The 18,433-nt window shown below is 45.8% G+C and overlaps 1 protein-coding gene across 7 annotated transcripts in view; it reads left to right on the top strand.

Annotated features, from left to right (window-relative positions):
- The window catches only part of LOC116399398 (tensin-2-like), a 49,663-nt gene that overhangs the window by 28,716 nt on the left and 2,514 nt on the right, over positions 1 to 18,433 (top strand). For 3 of the 7 annotated variants that reach the window (XM_031876531.1, XM_031876529.1, XM_031876536.1), the window contains exons 4-27: positions 1,408 to 1,446; positions 1,838 to 1,879; positions 3,064 to 3,113; positions 3,292 to 3,475; positions 3,719 to 3,769; positions 3,873 to 3,995; positions 5,502 to 5,566; positions 5,968 to 6,051; positions 7,839 to 7,951; positions 9,190 to 9,250; positions 9,630 to 9,705; positions 10,051 to 10,180; positions 12,436 to 12,501; positions 12,658 to 12,774; positions 12,969 to 14,531; positions 14,773 to 14,938; positions 15,165 to 15,242; positions 15,676 to 16,874; positions 16,981 to 17,112; positions 17,226 to 17,321; positions 17,481 to 17,558; positions 17,841 to 17,918; positions 18,021 to 18,189; positions 18,323 to 18,391. In XM_031876531.1, coding sequence (XP_031732391.1) covers positions 1,408 to 1,446; positions 1,838 to 1,879; positions 3,064 to 3,113; positions 3,292 to 3,475; positions 3,719 to 3,769; positions 3,873 to 3,995; positions 5,502 to 5,566; positions 5,968 to 6,051; positions 7,839 to 7,951; positions 9,190 to 9,250; positions 9,630 to 9,705; positions 10,051 to 10,180; positions 12,436 to 12,501; positions 12,658 to 12,774; positions 12,969 to 14,531; positions 14,773 to 14,938; positions 15,165 to 15,242; positions 15,676 to 16,874; positions 16,981 to 17,112; positions 17,226 to 17,321; positions 17,481 to 17,558; positions 17,841 to 17,918; positions 18,021 to 18,189; positions 18,323 to 18,391 — 4,829 coding nt within the window. The remainder of the gene's footprint in view (positions 1 to 1,407; positions 1,447 to 1,837; positions 1,880 to 3,063; positions 3,114 to 3,291; positions 3,476 to 3,718; positions 3,770 to 3,872; positions 3,996 to 5,501; positions 5,567 to 5,967; positions 6,052 to 7,838; positions 7,952 to 9,189; positions 9,251 to 9,629; positions 9,706 to 10,050; positions 10,181 to 12,435; positions 12,502 to 12,657; positions 12,775 to 12,968; positions 14,532 to 14,772; positions 14,939 to 15,164; positions 15,243 to 15,675; positions 16,875 to 16,980; positions 17,113 to 17,225; positions 17,322 to 17,480; positions 17,559 to 17,840; positions 17,919 to 18,020; positions 18,190 to 18,322; positions 18,392 to 18,433) is intronic. The other 4 variants (XM_031876530.1, XM_031876533.1, XM_031876535.1 and 1 more) reach the window with 4 other exon arrangements.

The raw sequence follows: 18,433 nt of genomic DNA, 5'->3' as shown, positions 1-18,433 counted from the left end.
TGTGTGTGTGTGTGTGTGTGTGTGTGTGTGTGTGTGTGTGTGTGTGTTACGTAAGCATGACTGTGGCCCTTCATTAGGGCTGCTGTTTGGCTCCTGCTTTGGTCACAGTTCACTAACCTGTCGGCCCATAACAGAGATGGGAGTTGGACGCGTCGCTGTGTTTCTGTCCCGGTGCTCCTCCAGCTATGTATTTGGCCTCAGTATGCTTTACATTTTACAGACATGCCCTCAAACATCAGCTGCACTTGTATTTACCCGGTGCTTAAGTGCGTCTAAGTAGCTTCACAGACAGTGGGTTCCGTTCTCTGTGTATGCCCTCCCACAGCCTGGCCTCAACAAGTTGCACTGCTGAGCTGTAAGTGGTGAAACACTATCTTAATCTTAGATTGGGCAGCGTTCTCGGTGGCGGTTGACAAATTGAGATACAATGTCAAAATGTCAGGATTTTTTTTCTTTGGTGTAATTTCACGTGATTTTCCTGCACAACAATACAGAGGCAGTTACTGTCTATTGTACATTATTTATTTCCTCCCTGTGCACAAGGTTTGGTCCCCTGCCTTGCTTGAGTGACAAAAGTTATGGCTACAGTGCTAAGCTAGTTACATATTAGCCAGACTTTTAGATGTTTTCTTAAAAATCCGAAGATGTTAGTTTGACATTTTAAGAAATATCCATTTAATTCCTTGCCAAATGTTGAATGAGAGGATTGATACCACTCTCCTGTCCGTCAGTTAGGCTAAATATGGTGTGAGGAGACGTTTAGCTTAGCTAAGCACAAACACTAGAAGCAGGGGGAAAAGGCAAGCCTGGCTCTGTCTGTTTTGAAGGTATAAATAATACACCTACCAACACCTATAAAATTCACTAATTTACACATGTCTCTTTTGTTAAATCCCGTACAAAAAAAGGAATGTAAAAACAGTAAATTGGAGTTTAGGTGCTGGAACTTTGTTTTCGTAGCCAGTCTAGCGAAGCTAGTAAAGTTAACGTTACAAGCTAACATTGTAGGAAGCTAACATTACTGTGAGGCAGTCGCATTTTTACCACTTTTACCTTTTTTTTTAAAGTGCTCTCTCACATTACGTCTGAGACGCTTCAGTTTTATAATTATCCGTTTGGTGCGACATGCTAATATTTTGTTAGCACAGCAAACAGCATAGCCTAATTGAGTGAGGCTAACCGTCTCCTGGCCCCGGCGTCATATTCAGTGAATATTCTCATCAACTCTAAGCAAGAAAGCGAAAAAGTATATATATCCCTACTCCTATAACGTGAGCTTTAGGTTTTATTTTTGGATTTTTCCATCTTAATTTCTTTGTCTGAGGAAGCATTTGCTCTTCATAATCTACCAACTCTGACTCCTTCCCTCTGCATTCACATGTGGCTGTCTGTCTCTGTGTGTTCCAGGTGACCTCCACATGCATCCCGGTCCCTGCCAATGATCTGGTGAGTTTCCTTTTCTTTTCCTCGATAGCATTCTGTTTACAATGACGAGTTTTCCCTCTTCGTCTGGTCTTATTACAAGGTATATGAGCCCTCAACCCGGTTAGAGCTCGGGTTCATTCCTGAAGCACTGGAGGATTCCAGTCTCGAAAAAGAAAAAGAAAATTGTTGATGTTGCTACAGGAAGTAGTAATGTTTATCCATTAGAGAGTCTGTTTGTTTAATTAACTCTCCTTTCCTTCCTCTGATGCCCCCCTCTTTTTCGCTCCCTTCTCTCCTCTTTTCTTCCTCTCTCTCACCTCCGTTCGACCTCCTCCTTTTGCCCTACTTCCTTCCCACCATCCTCCTCTTTCTCTTCTCCCTCGCTCTGTCACCGCTTCTTCCACGCATCCAGCAGCGTAGAGGGACCGCTCCGTCCCGACACATCCAGCACCTGGTGAGCACACCTCCCATTCTTTCTCCTTGTCCTCCCAACCCGCACACTTTTTTTCTCTGCATCTTCCCTTTTTCCTCCCCCCAGTGTCATGCTATCCCTCTTGAAAATGTCCAAACATGTCAGAGAAAAACCCGTTTGTGGCTTCATTGAATTTGATGTAGCACATAGACCTGCTCAACCTGCTGAAATAATCAATAGGAAAGTGTCAGACACGTTTGTTCTGAGGGTTGCGCTCGAGTTAAAGTCATGAAAAGTCATTCAAGTCAAAATGTGATGTTGAATGTGCTCAGCAGATTTGATGGCAATCTGCCGACTAGATGACGAGACGTGTTAGAGCTGATATATCCCATCAGAGCTGATGTGTTGTGTCAGTGGATGATCTGGCCTGGTGGTGGCGCTAGAAGGAAGGTCAGGGGGTCACCAAAAACATTAGAAATCAATCCTTGGGGATGTGAATACTGACGTCATTGTTTAAATAATAAATGGAATGGAATAATGTTTTGGCATATATTGATCGAGGGCAAATATTTGAGGGCATATTTTTGTGTGGAGAGGGGTATGATCAGCAACAAAGGTCCCAAGGCCGGAATCGAACCTGGGAGGTTTAGGTGATATGCCGTGCGCTGTAATCCCTTAGCTACCGTGCATTTTTAGCTTTAAAAGTCAAAATTTATAATAAGACCGTTAGCTCGGGTCAGCACTGTTAGCTACTAGCTGCCGGCTCAGTCGTCACCACGTCAAGAGAGCGTGTGGAGGCAATCCCTCAATCATAGATATGCTCTGAATTTAGAATGAAGCACCTTTAATACAAAACAAATATTTCTTTCTGATGAGTCTGATAAGAACAAAACTATATATCTGACATTATGAAATAATCAATATAGAATATTGTATTCTTTTATCAATGATTTTGAGAAGTATGTTCCTTCACTAAATAATTGTATCAGAGAGAAAACCTTTGAAATAAAATTACATCTCCAGATAACTCAATTTCAATGCTTTAGTAATTTACTCCCTCCATGTTTTTTTTTATGTGATTGTAACTGTAGATAAATACTGTATGGTTGATCTGATGTATTGGTTCAATATGTGGAAATAAAATAAAAGCATTTGAGCTTGACTGCTCCATGTATTTGGGTTATGGGATGGCCTCATTAACCAACCTTGTCTTTTTTTTCCCACAGGGATCCACCAAGTCGCTGACCTATACCAAACAGAGAAACACCCTGCCGAGGTAAAGGTCATCTCATTCATCTCTTGTGATGAAAACATGCTATTGAAGTGCCTGTCGCGTTGCTCCAAAGAGCTATTTATTCTACAGAAAACATTCAACACAAATCACGCCAATGGGTTTCCACGTCTGTGCCGCTCCCCTCCCCTTTAACGTTTTTTTCTCCTCCCCGTTCCTCCAGGAGCTTCAGCGTGGACCGCGTGATGGAGAGGGTGATGGAGCGCCACTACGACTTCGACCTGACCTACATCACCGAGAGGATCATCTCCGTGTTCTTCCCCCCGAAGCTGGAGGAGCAGAGGTACCGCCTCAACCTGAAGGAGGTGGCTGCCATGCTCAAGTCCAAACACCAGGACAAGTTTCTGGTGAGCGAGCAGAGATGCGCCGCACAGGAGTAGTAGTTTGTCTGTGGTGTTTTGTTGTAGCATAGATTCTACCTCCCTCCTTAGAGTTTCATTCAGCTGAGGATGCTTGTTGCACAATAGAGACGATAGATTTTGACACTTAGCAACCCACAAATTAGCAGTCTGTTTTTCTTTCTTTCACACCCACAATAAACCAGCTGAAACGATAACTGGTCACAGTGATAAACATCTTTTCTCCTTTAGCTCCTGAACCTCTCCGAGAGGCGCCACGACATCAACCGGCTGAATACTAAGGTAGAGTTTTTCTTCTTGTAGTTCTCGTCACTGAATTCAGTTCACAGCCTTTGGTTTAATCTCCTTCAACCACACGATCTCTGCCCTCCTTCTCAACCACCAGGTCCATGACTTTGGCTGGCCCGACCTCCACGCCCCACCGCTGGATAAGATCTGTGCCATATGCAAGGCCATGGAGACGTGGCTGACCTCCGACCCCCAGCACGTGGTGGTCCTGCACTGCAAGGTCAGAGTTCAGGGGACCGCCAGGGTTTTTTTCGTCCACACTGTTTCCCAGGCTCAGAAACGGGCAGAAGTATCGAAGTGTAGTGATGAGTGAAGTTTTGAAGTATCACAGCAGTATTGTAGTACACGGAATACTTTGAGAAATTTTTTCATTGTGCAACATCAGCATTTTCAATATATGTTTTAAGTTATAACAAACAAACAAAAAAAGGTCAAAAGGTTTCACAGTGGAAAATTTGAAGTGTAATACAGATCTCTCATCAGAAAAATGTAATTAAGCTGTCAAGAGTAAGAGTTCTCTTTATGCAACAGAATTGTGTAATTACACTGTTTGCATGTGTCATCTTTAGAAGTAAAGTTTTGTGTGTAAAATCCTGATCGGCAAAGTGACTAGCAACTAAATTACTGCCAGAAGTGTATAATGGAGTTAAAGTGCAATATTTCCCTTTGAAATGGAGTGGGGTAGAAGTATAAAGTAGCATGAATTACCCAGGAACAAGTACATCAAAATGATACTAAAGTATGCTGAATGTTCTTAGTTGCATTCCACCTCTGGCAGACAGCTGGAAAGGCTGCTAACACAGTATGGAACAATGTTACAGAAATATACAGCTAACCACCTGAATGCTTATTTATGATTACATTCTGCAGCTGCCATCATGGATCAATATGAACATGTGTGAATGTATCTCACTAGCTTTTACGTTCAATCAATCCTAATCTCTCCATTCACTACTTGATGTACTACTGATGTAAAAGTGCTATAAATTCAGTTAGATATTGCAGTGAAAATATAACTTGACTAAAACCAAAATTGCAGAGTGCACCACGCAATCAATGAGCCAGAAAATGAACCCTACAATCTGTGTCACACTGTGTCAACTCGATGTTTAACTCCCAGTTTACGTCACCCTGAAGGAAAGAAGTGTCAATATGAACCTTTTCCCCGCTATCAGACCAGCTAACACTGAGAGCGACCGAGCTCACACAGCTTGTCTGGTCGTTTTTATTTATTGGTTTTGGTCAGGAGAATTTAAATGCTAAAAGCAGACTGCTTCTGTGGTCCGCTGACTTCCCAGAACATTCCAGCTATACAGGCAATCCTTTCCCAGCTGCACATCACGCCAGGGACGGGAGTAAACACAAGTTTGTGTCAATGAAGAATCTTCCATTGAGGGGCACACGGAGCAAAACAAGCTTTAATTTGTGCTCCGAGCGGAAGTGCAGCCTCCTTATTGGTATCTGGAGGGGTCGCATTAGGAGCTTGAGGCTGGGATGTCTTCGGAATGTGTCAGGAAGTACGGAGCACCCGGAGTGACAAAAAATTTAAAAAAAACCACAGGGAGCTTTTTAATTTGAATCCAAAGCTGCTTGTCCCTGGCGTGTCTCCATCATTTCTCTCTGTCTAACCCCTGCAGAAATAAAATGTCACATATTACAAGCTGTGGAAAAAAAGATGTCTCAGCGCAAAACCAGCTCATCATGACTCCCCTCTCTCTCCCTACAGGGCCACAAAGGTAAAACGGGCGTGATTATTGCAGCCTACATGCACTACAGCAAGATCTCCGCGGGGTGAGTGTGGAGGCATCCAAAAGCCACAATTTAACATTTTTTGGTTCGTCAAAATATCCACACATGGAACACATTAACGGTTATTTGAACTGATGCCCTAAAACACACTGGATTTAAGGTCAACATCTCACAAGTGTGTTTAAAAACTAGTGCATCTAGTGGCTGATCGCTAATTCAAGTATACGCAGCACAATGATTTACATTCAGGCTTTTGTTGATAGGGCGTTTGATGAATTAAGCCCAGTGGATTTTGTGCAGGAACAGTGGAAACTGGTTTATCCTGTAGCCAATGCCAGCTGTATCCTCTCCATGTACTCTCTGGCATGTGGAGGGTCTGGTGCAAGTTCCATGATGGAAATTGTTGGTTTAAAGCGTGTGTGTGTGTTTGTGTGTGTGTGCAGGGCGGACCAGGCTCTCAGTACTCTGGCCATGAGGAAGTTCTGTGAAGATAAGGTGTCCTCTTCCCTCCAGCCGTCCCAAAACAGGTGAGGGGAAATTGGCAAGGGGGGGGTTATGGGATTCCACATCATAACAGAAGTTAATAAATGCATCCCCATTTAGCATCCTATTTAAGGGAAAGAGAACACTGCTTTTAGCTTTGAGCTCTTCATATGTACATCTGCAGGATTTGATTGATCTTTAACCTCAGGTTTAGGTCTTTTTCTCATCTGACATTCTTGTCATGTCACAGTAGGTGTCGATAATAAGATGGCCAAATTCCATTTTGCTGCTTCAGTTTGAGGGTCCTGGTATTGTGCATGCTGCCTCACTGTCACGGCTTACTGGGACGCTTGAATAGAACAGAGGCCTTGTTAATTAGTAACACATGGGTTTTTCCTACTATGAGTCAAAATGTCTCCTGTGAAATAGGCACAGAAAACAGTCAAAATAAATGTAAGGAAGCAACGTGATAGTCATTGAGAGTAAAGAAAATGATTAAATAATGATAATATAATGAAACAAAGTTCAAAGTGCTTTCCCATTTCATTCACTGCAAACAAATGTCAATTTGACATACACTAGAGAGAATGATACACAACAATACATTCGCATTGTCACAGATAAAAGAGAACAGTTTCAAAATTTTGGGGAATACACTTAATTGCTTTCTTGTCGAGATTTAGATGAGAAGATCTGCTCTCATGTCTGTATGAAACTATAACCAGGAGGTGGTTACCTCAGCTTAGCTTAGCTTAGCCTAGCTTAGCATATAGACAGGAAGCAGGGGGAAACAGCCAGCCCTGGCTCTAGGTGTCTGAAATTCCAAACACACTTACAGATTTACATTAATCTCATACTGCAACCCAGTCGGCAGACATTTTTTAGACATTATACGTTTCGGCAAACCACTGGATACGTTCAATAACAGACGTTTCAGAAGCAAAAAATATGTTTCATATCAGCCTCGTATCACATGCAGAAACACACTTTGCCATGTGGTTAACGTTGTGAAACGATTGATGAGGTTTAGGCAACAAAACTACGTGGATAAGGTTAGAAAAACAGTCATGGTTTGTGTTAAAATGATTACGTAAGAACGTAGCGTAACAACGTATCGTAACAACGTAGCGTAACTAGCATAAATAAATAAATGCAGACTAAGCAGACTTTTTTTTTACATAACATCAAGTAACAACTCAATGTTTACTTTAAAATGCAAACGGGAAACTAACAGCAATCTCTTGGGTGAAAGTCCTGTATGTGTTTGACCCACCCGTTATGGATTTTCTCCTTCCTTTTACTTGTTATTTTACCACGTAAGTAACCTTTAACAACGGTCGCTCCATATACTACATCACATGCTCTGCCGAATGCAAAATTCCACAAAAAAACAACAACAAAATGCAAAAAGTCCACATTCAACCTATCCGTGGTTTGCAGAAACGTACCATTACAAAATGTTTTCCCGGCGACTGGGCTGCATACTCATATTGAAGGCAGAAAACTTGTCAAGACAATGACAACTAATTCAAGAACATCCCTGAATACAGTTCAACTGTGACAGACACAAGAAATATGCCCTAAACCGACGGGCAAATGGTTTTAGGAAAAGACTCAGAAAGATGTTTTTCCTGTCTTTCTACCTGCCTCGCTCTCTCCTTTGAAGAAACTACTGCTGGCTGGCTATCTGACAACAGCTCCGTCTGCTCCGGGGCTGTTAGCCTTTTTTCTACCCTCGTAAAGACACTTCTCCATCCAAGTCTCCATCTGTTATTGTTATTCCACATGTTAGTCTCACTCATTTCGTATCGCATCAATCTCTCTCTTTCAGGTACATCTATTACTTTGGGGGCCTTCTGTCCGGGGCGATCAAGATGAACAGCAGCCCTCTCTTCCTCCACCAAGTTCTCATCCCATCACTCCCCAACTTCCAGGGCGAAGGAGGTGTGCTTGTTTAGTCTTTTTAGCCAAAACACCAGTTCTAGTTACACAATGTAGCCATCTCAAAATGATGGGACCTAGAGTATTAGATAGTAATTTTACATACAGAATATCAACACAATCAGAAGCAAATAATGAATACATTTAATGATTGTATTGCTGCCAGTGGAAATGGTTTGAGCAGTTCATTTAGAAGCCAGTTTACAAAATGTGGTCAGACAAGTTATAAAGCAAACACAGTAAGAATGACCTTTTTAATGTTTGTGTGGGTGGATTTTAAGTGGACATCAGTAACAGGTAGTAGTAGTAGTAGTAGTAGTAGTAGTAGTAGTAGTAACAATGACATCACATTATCTGCAAATACAAACTCCAATGCATAGAACGTAATTACAAAGCTATCAATTTTAATAAGCAGATATCTACACGTGAATGTAGAATCTGTCTGCAACGGGACAAGCTGTTGGTATCGGACGCGTTCTTGTTTTGTTTGTAGTCCGAGTGGTATTGTCCAATCACGTTTGAGCGTGGGGCGTTTAGGCTTCGCAAGTGGTCGCGGAGCTTGGTCGTGCACTTTTTAGTAAGATGGTGCGGCGTGTGCGATCACGTGACTGTCACAAATAGTTCACTTATAAAAGCAGGGATTATACAAAGAAGGCCAATTCATATTTAAATGTTTTAAATGCACTTAAAAATCTTAATTTGAGTAAATATTTTGCAGCCAAATCAAATAGTTTACAGGATATTCAACCTTAGTTTCTTTATAATGCATGTAATTCATGACTTCTTTCTTTACAGAGCTTGTACAAAGGCAATAAAGTAGTCTATGAATATGAGTTTACAGATAGTTACAATCCCTCCTCGGCATTGTGGAGGTTGGTTTATGGCTTTTTGCCGGTTACACCCATAGACTTCTATGGGACAGTCTCTGGGTTACGCTCATTGTCTTTTTGATTCCTCACAGTTCATTTTGTTTGTTTGCCTAAGAGGCATCTTTAAATGTACATGTGATGTGACGGCGCTCTGACAGGCCTTCCCTGCTGAATCACAGCGATGCTGCTCTGCTGACTGCACAGCGCTCATAAGTGGTCACATTCACCCTCCACCCACGCAAACCATTCTAGTCTTGTTTATCTTTAATCTGCTGATCGAGGGAGGGTGGGTGGCAGACAGCACATTCCTCTAACTTCATGTCGATAAAGATTGCTCAGTCTGAAATTCTCTCCTCCTCTTCCTCCTCTTAGGTTACTACCCCTTCTTGAAGATCTACCAGTCCATGCAGCTGGTCTACACTTCAGGCATATAGTGAGTCTCTCTTGCCGTCACATGGCCAACTGATAGCACAGATCAGGGTGTACTTGTTGGCTCCGGGGTGTTTTTGGCTCATGAGCTGAAGTTTCAACACCGTCATGGAGTGATTAAAGAGATTGAAGTGAAGGAAATTACACAAAGGGCATCTTTCTTCTTCGATCCAGCTTTGAACTCATATCTTGTAACTTGATTGTTTACGTCAAGGCCTTTCCAAGCTGATACTCTGGAATATAACCACTGTCGAGTCAAAACATGATGAAAATGTCTGTGACACACAAACAAGGAAATCAGTTGGTCCCACACTATCTGCTTGCGTTCCTTATATATTGTACTTATTTAACGGGCTTGTTTGTGTCTGCTGGGTTGTCGACAGTGACCTTCAGGGCACCGGGGGCCGGCGGCTGTGTGTGACCATCGAACCGGCGCTGCTGCTGAAGGGTGACATCATGGTGAGTTCACATGGGAAGGAAATGACAAACAGAGGAACCCATGGTGTGGGTGGGGTCGCAATAATGACTTATTAGCTTTTTAATCTTCAACGGAGAGGAGAAATATTTAAATAAATGGTACATACACTGACTTTTTTTTACTTTTGCCATATCTCATCTCTGAATTATACATGTTGGTCTGGAAAAAGTTTTTGCCGCTTTGTGTAACAAGGAGTCACAATGTGGCCGTTATTTCGGAAAGTGTAGGTGCCGCTCAGTTTGCACAAAGCCTCAGATTTACTGCCCTCGTTATCCCACACGCATTTTAAGCTGCATCTCTTCCCTCCTCTCTGCCGCCCTCTGCAGGTCAAATGCTACCACAGGCGAGCCCAGAGCGCTGACAGAGACACCGTGTTCAGGTTGCAGTTTCACACCTGCACCATCCACGGATCCCAGCTCTGGTTTGGCAAAGGGGAGTTGGACGAAGCTTGTACTGGTACGTTTATTTAGGTGGTATAGAGCATGTTTTAATCCTCTACCTGTGTAAATTTGGTACCACAGTATTTGATTAACTTTTCCTCTTTTGGGAAGCAGGTGTCCTGTGTAGTATGGGGCATATACAATGGCTACAATGTTATCAGGATCCCCTTAAAGCATCTATAATAGTCTCTAATATTTTTAGTATTTACAATGGATCACACGACTACTCAAACATGAAATGGGTCACGCATAGTTATGAACCCACAGAGAATTATCACCCAACTCTGCAGCTTCCCACTGCTTACTGAAATGAATAGGCCCGTTTAACAGCAGCCATTTTGACATGTCATTGCAGGGTAAGCACAGGTGTGAATAGTAAGATTTATTATGGCCCTGTCACAGGGCCTGTCACATTATGGCCCTGGCATTGTGCATGCTGGCTCACTGGAATGACTGACACACTAAATTTGATCAATTACACCTGTGTGTTCGCCCTGTTATGACATGTCACAATGGCAGCTAATAGCCAGTCATTTTTCAAGGGAATTTGCGTGGACCAAAAACAGAGCTAAAAGAATTAATATTGGAGTGGACACAAACAAGACCAACGACTGCTAATGTGGCTCCATATTTGCTGGATGTATAAATGGGGATTCATGTATGGCTGGGAGACAATTCAATATGATCATGTATCGTATCGTGATGAAAACATATGTCGAGATTCACAATGGCGTCATCTAAATTGATAATAACTAGCACGTTTAGCTCACATTTTGGAGAAAAGCTGATGTGAAACATTTTGGGGTAGTATCATTTGGCAGGGGTTTTGTAGTTACATCCCACTTTACATTAACCACTCAGTTCAATGCCAATAACAAAGTGCTATGTTCATTTTGCACTAAAGTTCTTAATTAAATGTAATTTAGTTTTAATATCATACAAGATAAGAGACTTTGCCATGCAGTTATTTCATATTGACTATGTATGTACTGAATTACCAGAAAGCATGCTATACCGTGATATACATCGTTGTCGAGATATTAATGACCTATACAGAGAAAGAAGATTTTGGCCATATCACCCAGACCTAGATTCATGTAAAGTTAGCTAACATTAGCCACATTAAGCTAACTGGCCATACCTGACCAATTCAGGCTTGCTTGAATGTGTGTAATTGGTCACGCGTGAGTATGTTTGTCTGTCCGTCCACTTTTAATCTATACTGCTGGACCCATCAGTATGGTCAAGGACCTCTTGTGGTTGCTACTCATGTCGGTAGGAGGAGAGCTAGTTGGTTGTTCGTAGCCGATGGGCTGCAGTGTGTTTGGCTAACAGAGCTAACAGCTAACGGGACTAAGCACACAGCAGAAAAATACGTCTGGTTCTCTTGCAATCTAGACAGGGGGACATTGGAGTTTGTATTCATGCAAACATTGGTTGCAGACACACCCAGCAGAGATCTTAGTGCACTAGTTGCTTATGAGTTCATCTTTTGATTCATAAAATTAAGTTTGTGTTAAATCTTAAAATCAAAAGTTATGCAGTCTCCCTTCAGATGTAAAATTAAGTATTTTGCTCACTAAATGCCAGATTGGATTTTTTTCTTCCTTTGATACTTTGATACTCTGAAATTGTTGTAGGATAATCCTCACATACAACTAACTAACATAGTCCTTGATAATAACCATTGTGGGAATGTGTTCACAGTGGTTTGCTGCCCAGAATGGCCTCATGTTACTGTGGTTGAATAAATCCCTTAATACTAGTATCTTAAGCTCCATCCTGGACATAATAACAGCTCCCTGGAGGTGAGTATATATCGAGAATGAGTTGTACTGTGTGCAGGGAGGGAGTGTCTCTAACCACCCCTCAGAGAGAGCAAAGAGGCTTAGTGAGCACCGGCCTGTTGCTGAAGTCTGTAATGAATATGCTCATTACCTCGTTTCCTCCTTGGTTTCACTTTCTCTGAAATGAAAAATGTCTGTTGTGTATGTGGTCTTCAATCCATAACACTATTCGTTTTCAAATGTACATAAACGCACCATTGTGTGTTCAGAGCACATCTGTGGAAGGTATTTGCATATTTGATGTATTGGAGCAGAGACCATGTTTGATTCCTTTCTTTAAAGCACGGCGTGCTTTCATAAATCTGTGACTGTGATGTAGAGAAACTGTATTTTTATATTAGGATATTGGGATATTTGCCATGTTCTTTGACAATTTTAACATATTTTTCCCTCTATGTTTTGTTTTTCCTTCCCTTCTCCCCAGATGAGCGTTTTCCATCTGATGCCACAGTTGAGTTTGTCTTCTCCTCTGGACCTGAGAAAATGAAAGGTGGGTTCTCTCTACTTCAAATCCTCCTTCATACCTGCTCCACTTTGAAAGTTTAGTTCATATTTGTCAAATGGGTGAAAGATACGTTGAATGAAATGCTCAAATGCACTAATACTAATAGCCAAAGTAAAGTAAAGTGGATGTGTCTTTCCCCAGGCCGCGAGTACCAGAAGAACGACCCGGCTGTCACAGTCGACTACAACACAGCTGACCCTGTGGTCCGCTGGGATTCCTATGAGAACTTTAACCAGCGATACCAGGACAGCCTGGAGGGTAACACACTAACTGTTCTCTTCAGATCCAATCTCAGCATGATTTTATGTAATTACTAAAGAGGGATGAGTACAAGAAGTTGGCAGACGTCAGTAAAAACAGACTTCAAGTAGATTTCAGGCTCATAAATGGCAATATGCCAATGACTACTGTCAATTTGAGAGCTGATCGTCGTCATCTTCTTTCTCTTACAGCAGATATTGCCCACACCAGAGGTCCAGTAGATGGCAGTCTCTACGCTCAGATAAAGAAGCGCCGAGGTCCCGGCTCTGGTTCCCTCACCTCAACCAATGGCAGCAGCCCAGTGGCGGGCCCTGAGGAAGACAGGCCAGATCATGTTACCGCTCGCGGTTCTGACTCCGCCCTCTCAGGCCACTCCGTCCATTTGAACCAATCATCCGTCCATCCAGAGCGCAAGGAGGATCCCATCCGCCTGCTGCCCCCGACCAGGCACGAGAGAGAGGAGCTGGAGCGTCTTCTCGGAGGCATAGAGGGAAACCGGGATGGAGAGCGAGAGACGGCCATCTTGGACGACGGCGATTCTTTGCCCTCCGAGAGAAGTGGAACGCTGAGGCTCAGTCGGTCCTGCTCCTGCCGGAATGGGTACCGGTCCCAGCGTTGCGCCGAGCCTGGCTGCGACCGCACCCTCCTCATGCCCAATGGTTACTGCCTCGACCGGGCCCCCGGCACCAATGGGCACCACGGGGCGACCCCTTCTGCCAGCCCCAACCCAGCTTCTCCTCCGTCACACATGGATCTGTGCCAGCACTACAGCCCCCACTCCCACCAGAACCTTCCGCCTCCAGATCTGGTGTGGGACCGCCAGAGTGGCCCTCCGCACTACCTGCACCGCTCTTGCTCGGAGGCTCCCTCATCTCGACTTATGTACCCCTACCCATCGCCAGACCCTCACTCTCACAACCACCCGCTTCACCACCCCCTGTCTGCCCCGGGTCGCCTTTGCTGTCGAGAGGACGACTATGGCCCCTATCACCACCCTCCTCCACCGCACAGCCACCACCATCCCCACCCACACCACCCCAAACCCTCCACCAGCCCTACCTACCACGATATAATGCTAATGGATGGCCTGCCCTCCCCTGGCTGCCCTTGCAGAGACTGCAGCATCAGGAGAGACGACTCGGCGGCCTATCACAGCCTGAGGCTGGACCAAGGTGACGGCTTCCACTGGGACAGAGAGGCGGAGCTTCAGCAGAGGGAGGTGGGGCTTAGGAGAGCCAGGGAGGCGGAGTTACCCAGAGGGTCAGAGCTCCACTGGGAGAGGGATCCTGGGCTGAGACGAGGCCGAGAGATGTCCCTCCACTGGGAGAGAGACAGGGAGGCAGAGCTGCAGTGGGAGCGGGACAGAGAGGCGGAGTATTGGCACAGGAGGGCCACCGTGGCCTCCTACGGCCCACAGGGCCACGATCTTCCAGCCTTCACGTTTGACCCCTTGCCATCGGGTCACCCAGCTTATCCAGAGGCGTCGAGGTCCCATGCTCATTCCCACATGGACCTGAAGTACAGCAGCAGCAGCAGCGGTTACCAAACGCCGCGCCAGGTGTGCCCCTGCTCACCGTACCAGCCCTCGCCGTCTGAAAGCAGGGGCTACGCCTCGGGCTACCAGTCTGAGTCCACGTCCCCGCTGCCCCCGGCTTCCTCCATGACGGGGCCCTGCAGCCATAGCAATGGGCCGGCAGACCACAACCATCACCATCCAGACTCACAGCAGTCATACGGCTCTGACTCACACACTGGTGAGTCACACTGAATCAGAGACACTGACAAATGTGAACAACATGTTTGAATTATCCATAACCAACAACAGCATGCACTGAATCAGTAATGCTTAACCAGACAGATGCCTTACACATTACTCACAAATTGTGTCTTCTCGCCATCTTTTCTTGATTTTATATTTGCCTCATATAAGCTCATAATATCTCCACTGAGCTTCCTTTTTTTGTTGATGTTCTCCATTGGTCCCGTCCTTTTCAGATGGCCTCCGGAGCTCCGGTGAAAGTGTGGGCTGGAGGGATCACATTACCCACGGTTCCTTTAAGAGGGTCCACAGAGACGGCCACGCCGCATGCTCCACACCATCCGACATGTCTGGACCGCCCACCCCTGTCCACACCAGCAGCCCCCTACGCACACAGGAAAGGTATTCCACGCTTTCTCTTAGTGAGGAGGGATGGTGGCGTCGGTCAGGGTGCTCCTCACCACCAGGGTGGAGAGAAACATGAATGAATGTATTTGGATAATGGCATCTGATCCGTGGGCCATTATACCTGGTATTAAAGGGTAACTTTAGTATTTTTTAACCTGGACTCTGTTCTTTTTATGTCTAAGTGACTAATGGGGGGCATTCATTTCTTTAATTGGTCCAGAATTGTGGGAGAACGCTGCAGTTGGCAGCCGCTAAACGGGCTGCAATGTAATCATACCAGGCAACTCCTTACGTCAAGGTACCTCCAATAAAAGTGCTACATTTTTTGGCTGACAGGCTCATATTGTTATTATAACATTATGGAAACAACCCTACAGAGAAAATGACCTTTCCGTCCTGTTTGTTTGTTGCAAAATACAGAAGGGCTCCTTTAATAAGCAAATATGTTCGGACCGCATTTACACCCGGCAGAGATCTAATCACAATGCGAGCCAGACCGCCTCCAGATGTGATCTGGCTGATCCGATCATATGGCATTCATCATTTACACATCAGTCATCATCCGCTGTTCCTTATCCTTAGATAGGATATCCAGATACAGCTCGCATGTTACAGCATGGTGAAAATTGAGCATTGATGATAATGAAGATTTATTTATTCTTACATTTAGAAACATTTCACTGGATCACGAGCAGGTCTGTGACAGTAATTCTCATGTCTATCCCTTTAAGTCCCAGTCCAGGAGGGAGGGAGTATGAGATCCGGACCACAGACATCATCGGCAGTGACTACGAGACTTCCGGGCCCCAGGACGGACACTATCGCGCCGATCTCATCGCCAGGGAATCCCCGGAAAGCCAAAGAAGCAGCACGGAGCCGCCGTCGGCCAGACATACGCAACCACACACAACCACACCTGAGCAAACGGAGCCCCACAACCACTGCACTGCACCAACAGACCCGTCCCCGACCGCGCCCCGACAGCAGCACTGTTGCCCAAATACACCTCCAGCTTCGGTGACGCAGAACCCATCTCCTTTTGATTCTGCAGCGCCGACCACATCAAACCAGCGGCTCTGTCTGGCTTCCTCATCCCCGATCCGTGCTTCGTCGGCACCAGACGCACACTCCCAGTCTGGCCCTCTCGCTCTCCTGACCCCCCATCCCTCCGAGGCTGCCGCTCTGCCTTCCACTGTGGCTCAGGCGGTGGCCCAGCCTCAGAGCCAGACCCAAACCCAGGTCCCCGGATCTTCTCCCACCAGGGAGCCACACCCAGAAGCCGCAAAACCCGCGATAACCCACACTGCCACGTCTGCCCCCACGTCTCCCGCCCCAGCTTCATCTTTATCCGCCCAGCCGGCCTCCAGCAGTATGGAGGGCTCCCCGGTCTCTGATGCCCCAGTTCCTGGCTTTGCCACTTTGGGTAGGAGGCTATTGTTGAGTGGGCCTGACCCCCACCACCCCAACCACATCCAGCAGCACGGACCCCCGCACCACCACTACCCAGGCACGGAGCACAGCGCTGCCGGGCACACATCCGCTCCGGACACCAACAAGAGGCCCTGCTACTCCGCTCACGCTCCTCAGCTCTACCCGTCCTCCTACTCCAATTACTCCACCATCTCCATCCCCCTTCCTCACCCCCAGCCACCGCTGCCAGAGAAGCGCCACCCGCCCGTTCAGTCGGGCTCACCCAATGACGGGGCGCCAACTCTGACGCCAGCCGCGGGCCACGCCCCTCCCTCCTCCGCCGCCGCCCAGCATCAGCTCCATGTCACGTTCTCTCCCACCGTGGGGGAAATTGTGCCCCCCGCAGGCAAAACCGACGGAGTGGCGTCTGTGGAGAGTGAGAACGCGAACAGGGTCAGTGTGAAGTTTGTCCAGGACAGTTCAAGGTTCTGGTACAAGCCTGGAATCTCCAGAGAGCAAGGTAGGCCATTCTTTTTTTGTGTCTTTTTTCTAATTTTAACAAATGTTTGCTACAAATGCATTTCACTGTATAAATTTCCCAACGTCTTGGTTGTGTTTCGCTGCAGCAATCGCTGCTCTGAAGGAGAGAGAGCCGGGAACCTTCCTGATCAGGGACAGCAACTCTTTCCAGGGGGCCTACGGCCTGGCCCTGAAGGTGGCTACCCCTCCCCCCAATGCCAACAACCACAGCAGCAAGGGTAAAGACGACCTCCAACTGTTTTAGGCAGCATTTGACTTATTCAGCAGTTGCTTTGTCCTTAGTACACAATGACACTTGCAGCTCGTTCACAGTGAATCTCTGCTGTTACAGTGAGTGACCCTCTGGAACAGCTGGTCAGACACTTCCTGATAGAAACCGGCCCTCGAGGAGTCAAGATTAAAGGGTGCCAGAATGAGCCCTACTTCGGTAGGTTTTCCTGCTCCGGCTTGACATCTGCATGTGTAGGACAATACTTTTAGTACCAGGAATGGAGCACCTTCAGGAAAGATCGTTATTTTTATTTGTACGTCTTGTTACTTCTGGGGGGATGTAGAATCTGTTTTTACTGCTGTCTGTTATCCACAGGGAGTCTGTCTCCATTAGTCTACCAGCACTCCATCACGCCCATCTCTTTGCCCTGCGCCCTTAGGATCACGGAGAAAGGTCGGTACTCCAGCGGCTGCAGCAAGATCATCTTTTTGATTAATCTCCAGATTATTTTCTCCATTCATCATTTTGTCTGTAAATACATACAATGAATAGATTGTCACTGTAGTGGTTGATTCATTTTCTGTTGATCTACAAATTGTTTGAGACTAGTCAAATTTGAACAGATCGACCCTTTAAACCTCACACTGATAAATAAGCTCTACGTGTTCGCAGATGAACTTGACGTATTTTACAGGAAATCTTCTTTTTTTCCGATTCTTATTCTATTTAACTCAGATCTGATAGGAGGGGTGCCGGAGGTTCAACCGGTGAATAACATCAGCACGGCCGCTGACCTGCTGAAACAAGGAGCAGGTGACTTCTCCATCCGGCCTTCTCTTCCTGAAACACAGAAGCACCTTTTGAGGCGTGGTCATCATGCTCACCTCTCTCTCCTCTCTGCCCCTCCCCCCTCAGCCTGTAACGTCCTCTACCTGAACTCGGTGGAAACGGAGTCCCTAACCGGCCCCCAGGCCATCGCCAAGGCGACAGACGCTTCCTTGGGTTGTAACCCTCGTCCCGCCGCCACTGTGGTCCAGTTCAAGGTGACGTCGCAGGGCATCACGCTGACCGACAGCCAGCGCAGGTAAGTCCTTCCTAGGCATTCCCTAATAAACAACAGACAGCACTGTAGCGACAGAGTTTCCGTGCTGTGCTGTCATTACACTTCAGTGATGTCTCTCCTGTCTCTCGCTCCATCTGTGTCTTTCTTCTTCTAGGGTTTTCTTCAGGAGACATTACCCAGTGAGCAGCGTAACCTTTAGCAGCATCGACCCTAAGGACAGGAGGTAGGCAATGAAAATACTATAAAGACTAGGAAGGACTTACCT

Source organism: Anarrhichthys ocellatus, unplaced genomic scaffold (assembly GCF_004355925.1).
Source record: "Anarrhichthys ocellatus isolate YVR2014 unplaced genomic scaffold, GSC_Weel_1.0 scaffold111, whole genome shotgun sequence".
Lineage (NCBI taxonomy): Eukaryota > Metazoa > Chordata > Actinopteri > Perciformes > Anarhichadidae > Anarrhichthys > Anarrhichthys ocellatus.
Note: the sequence above shows the minus strand (reverse complement) of the source record. Positions and strands in the feature narration are given on the sequence as shown.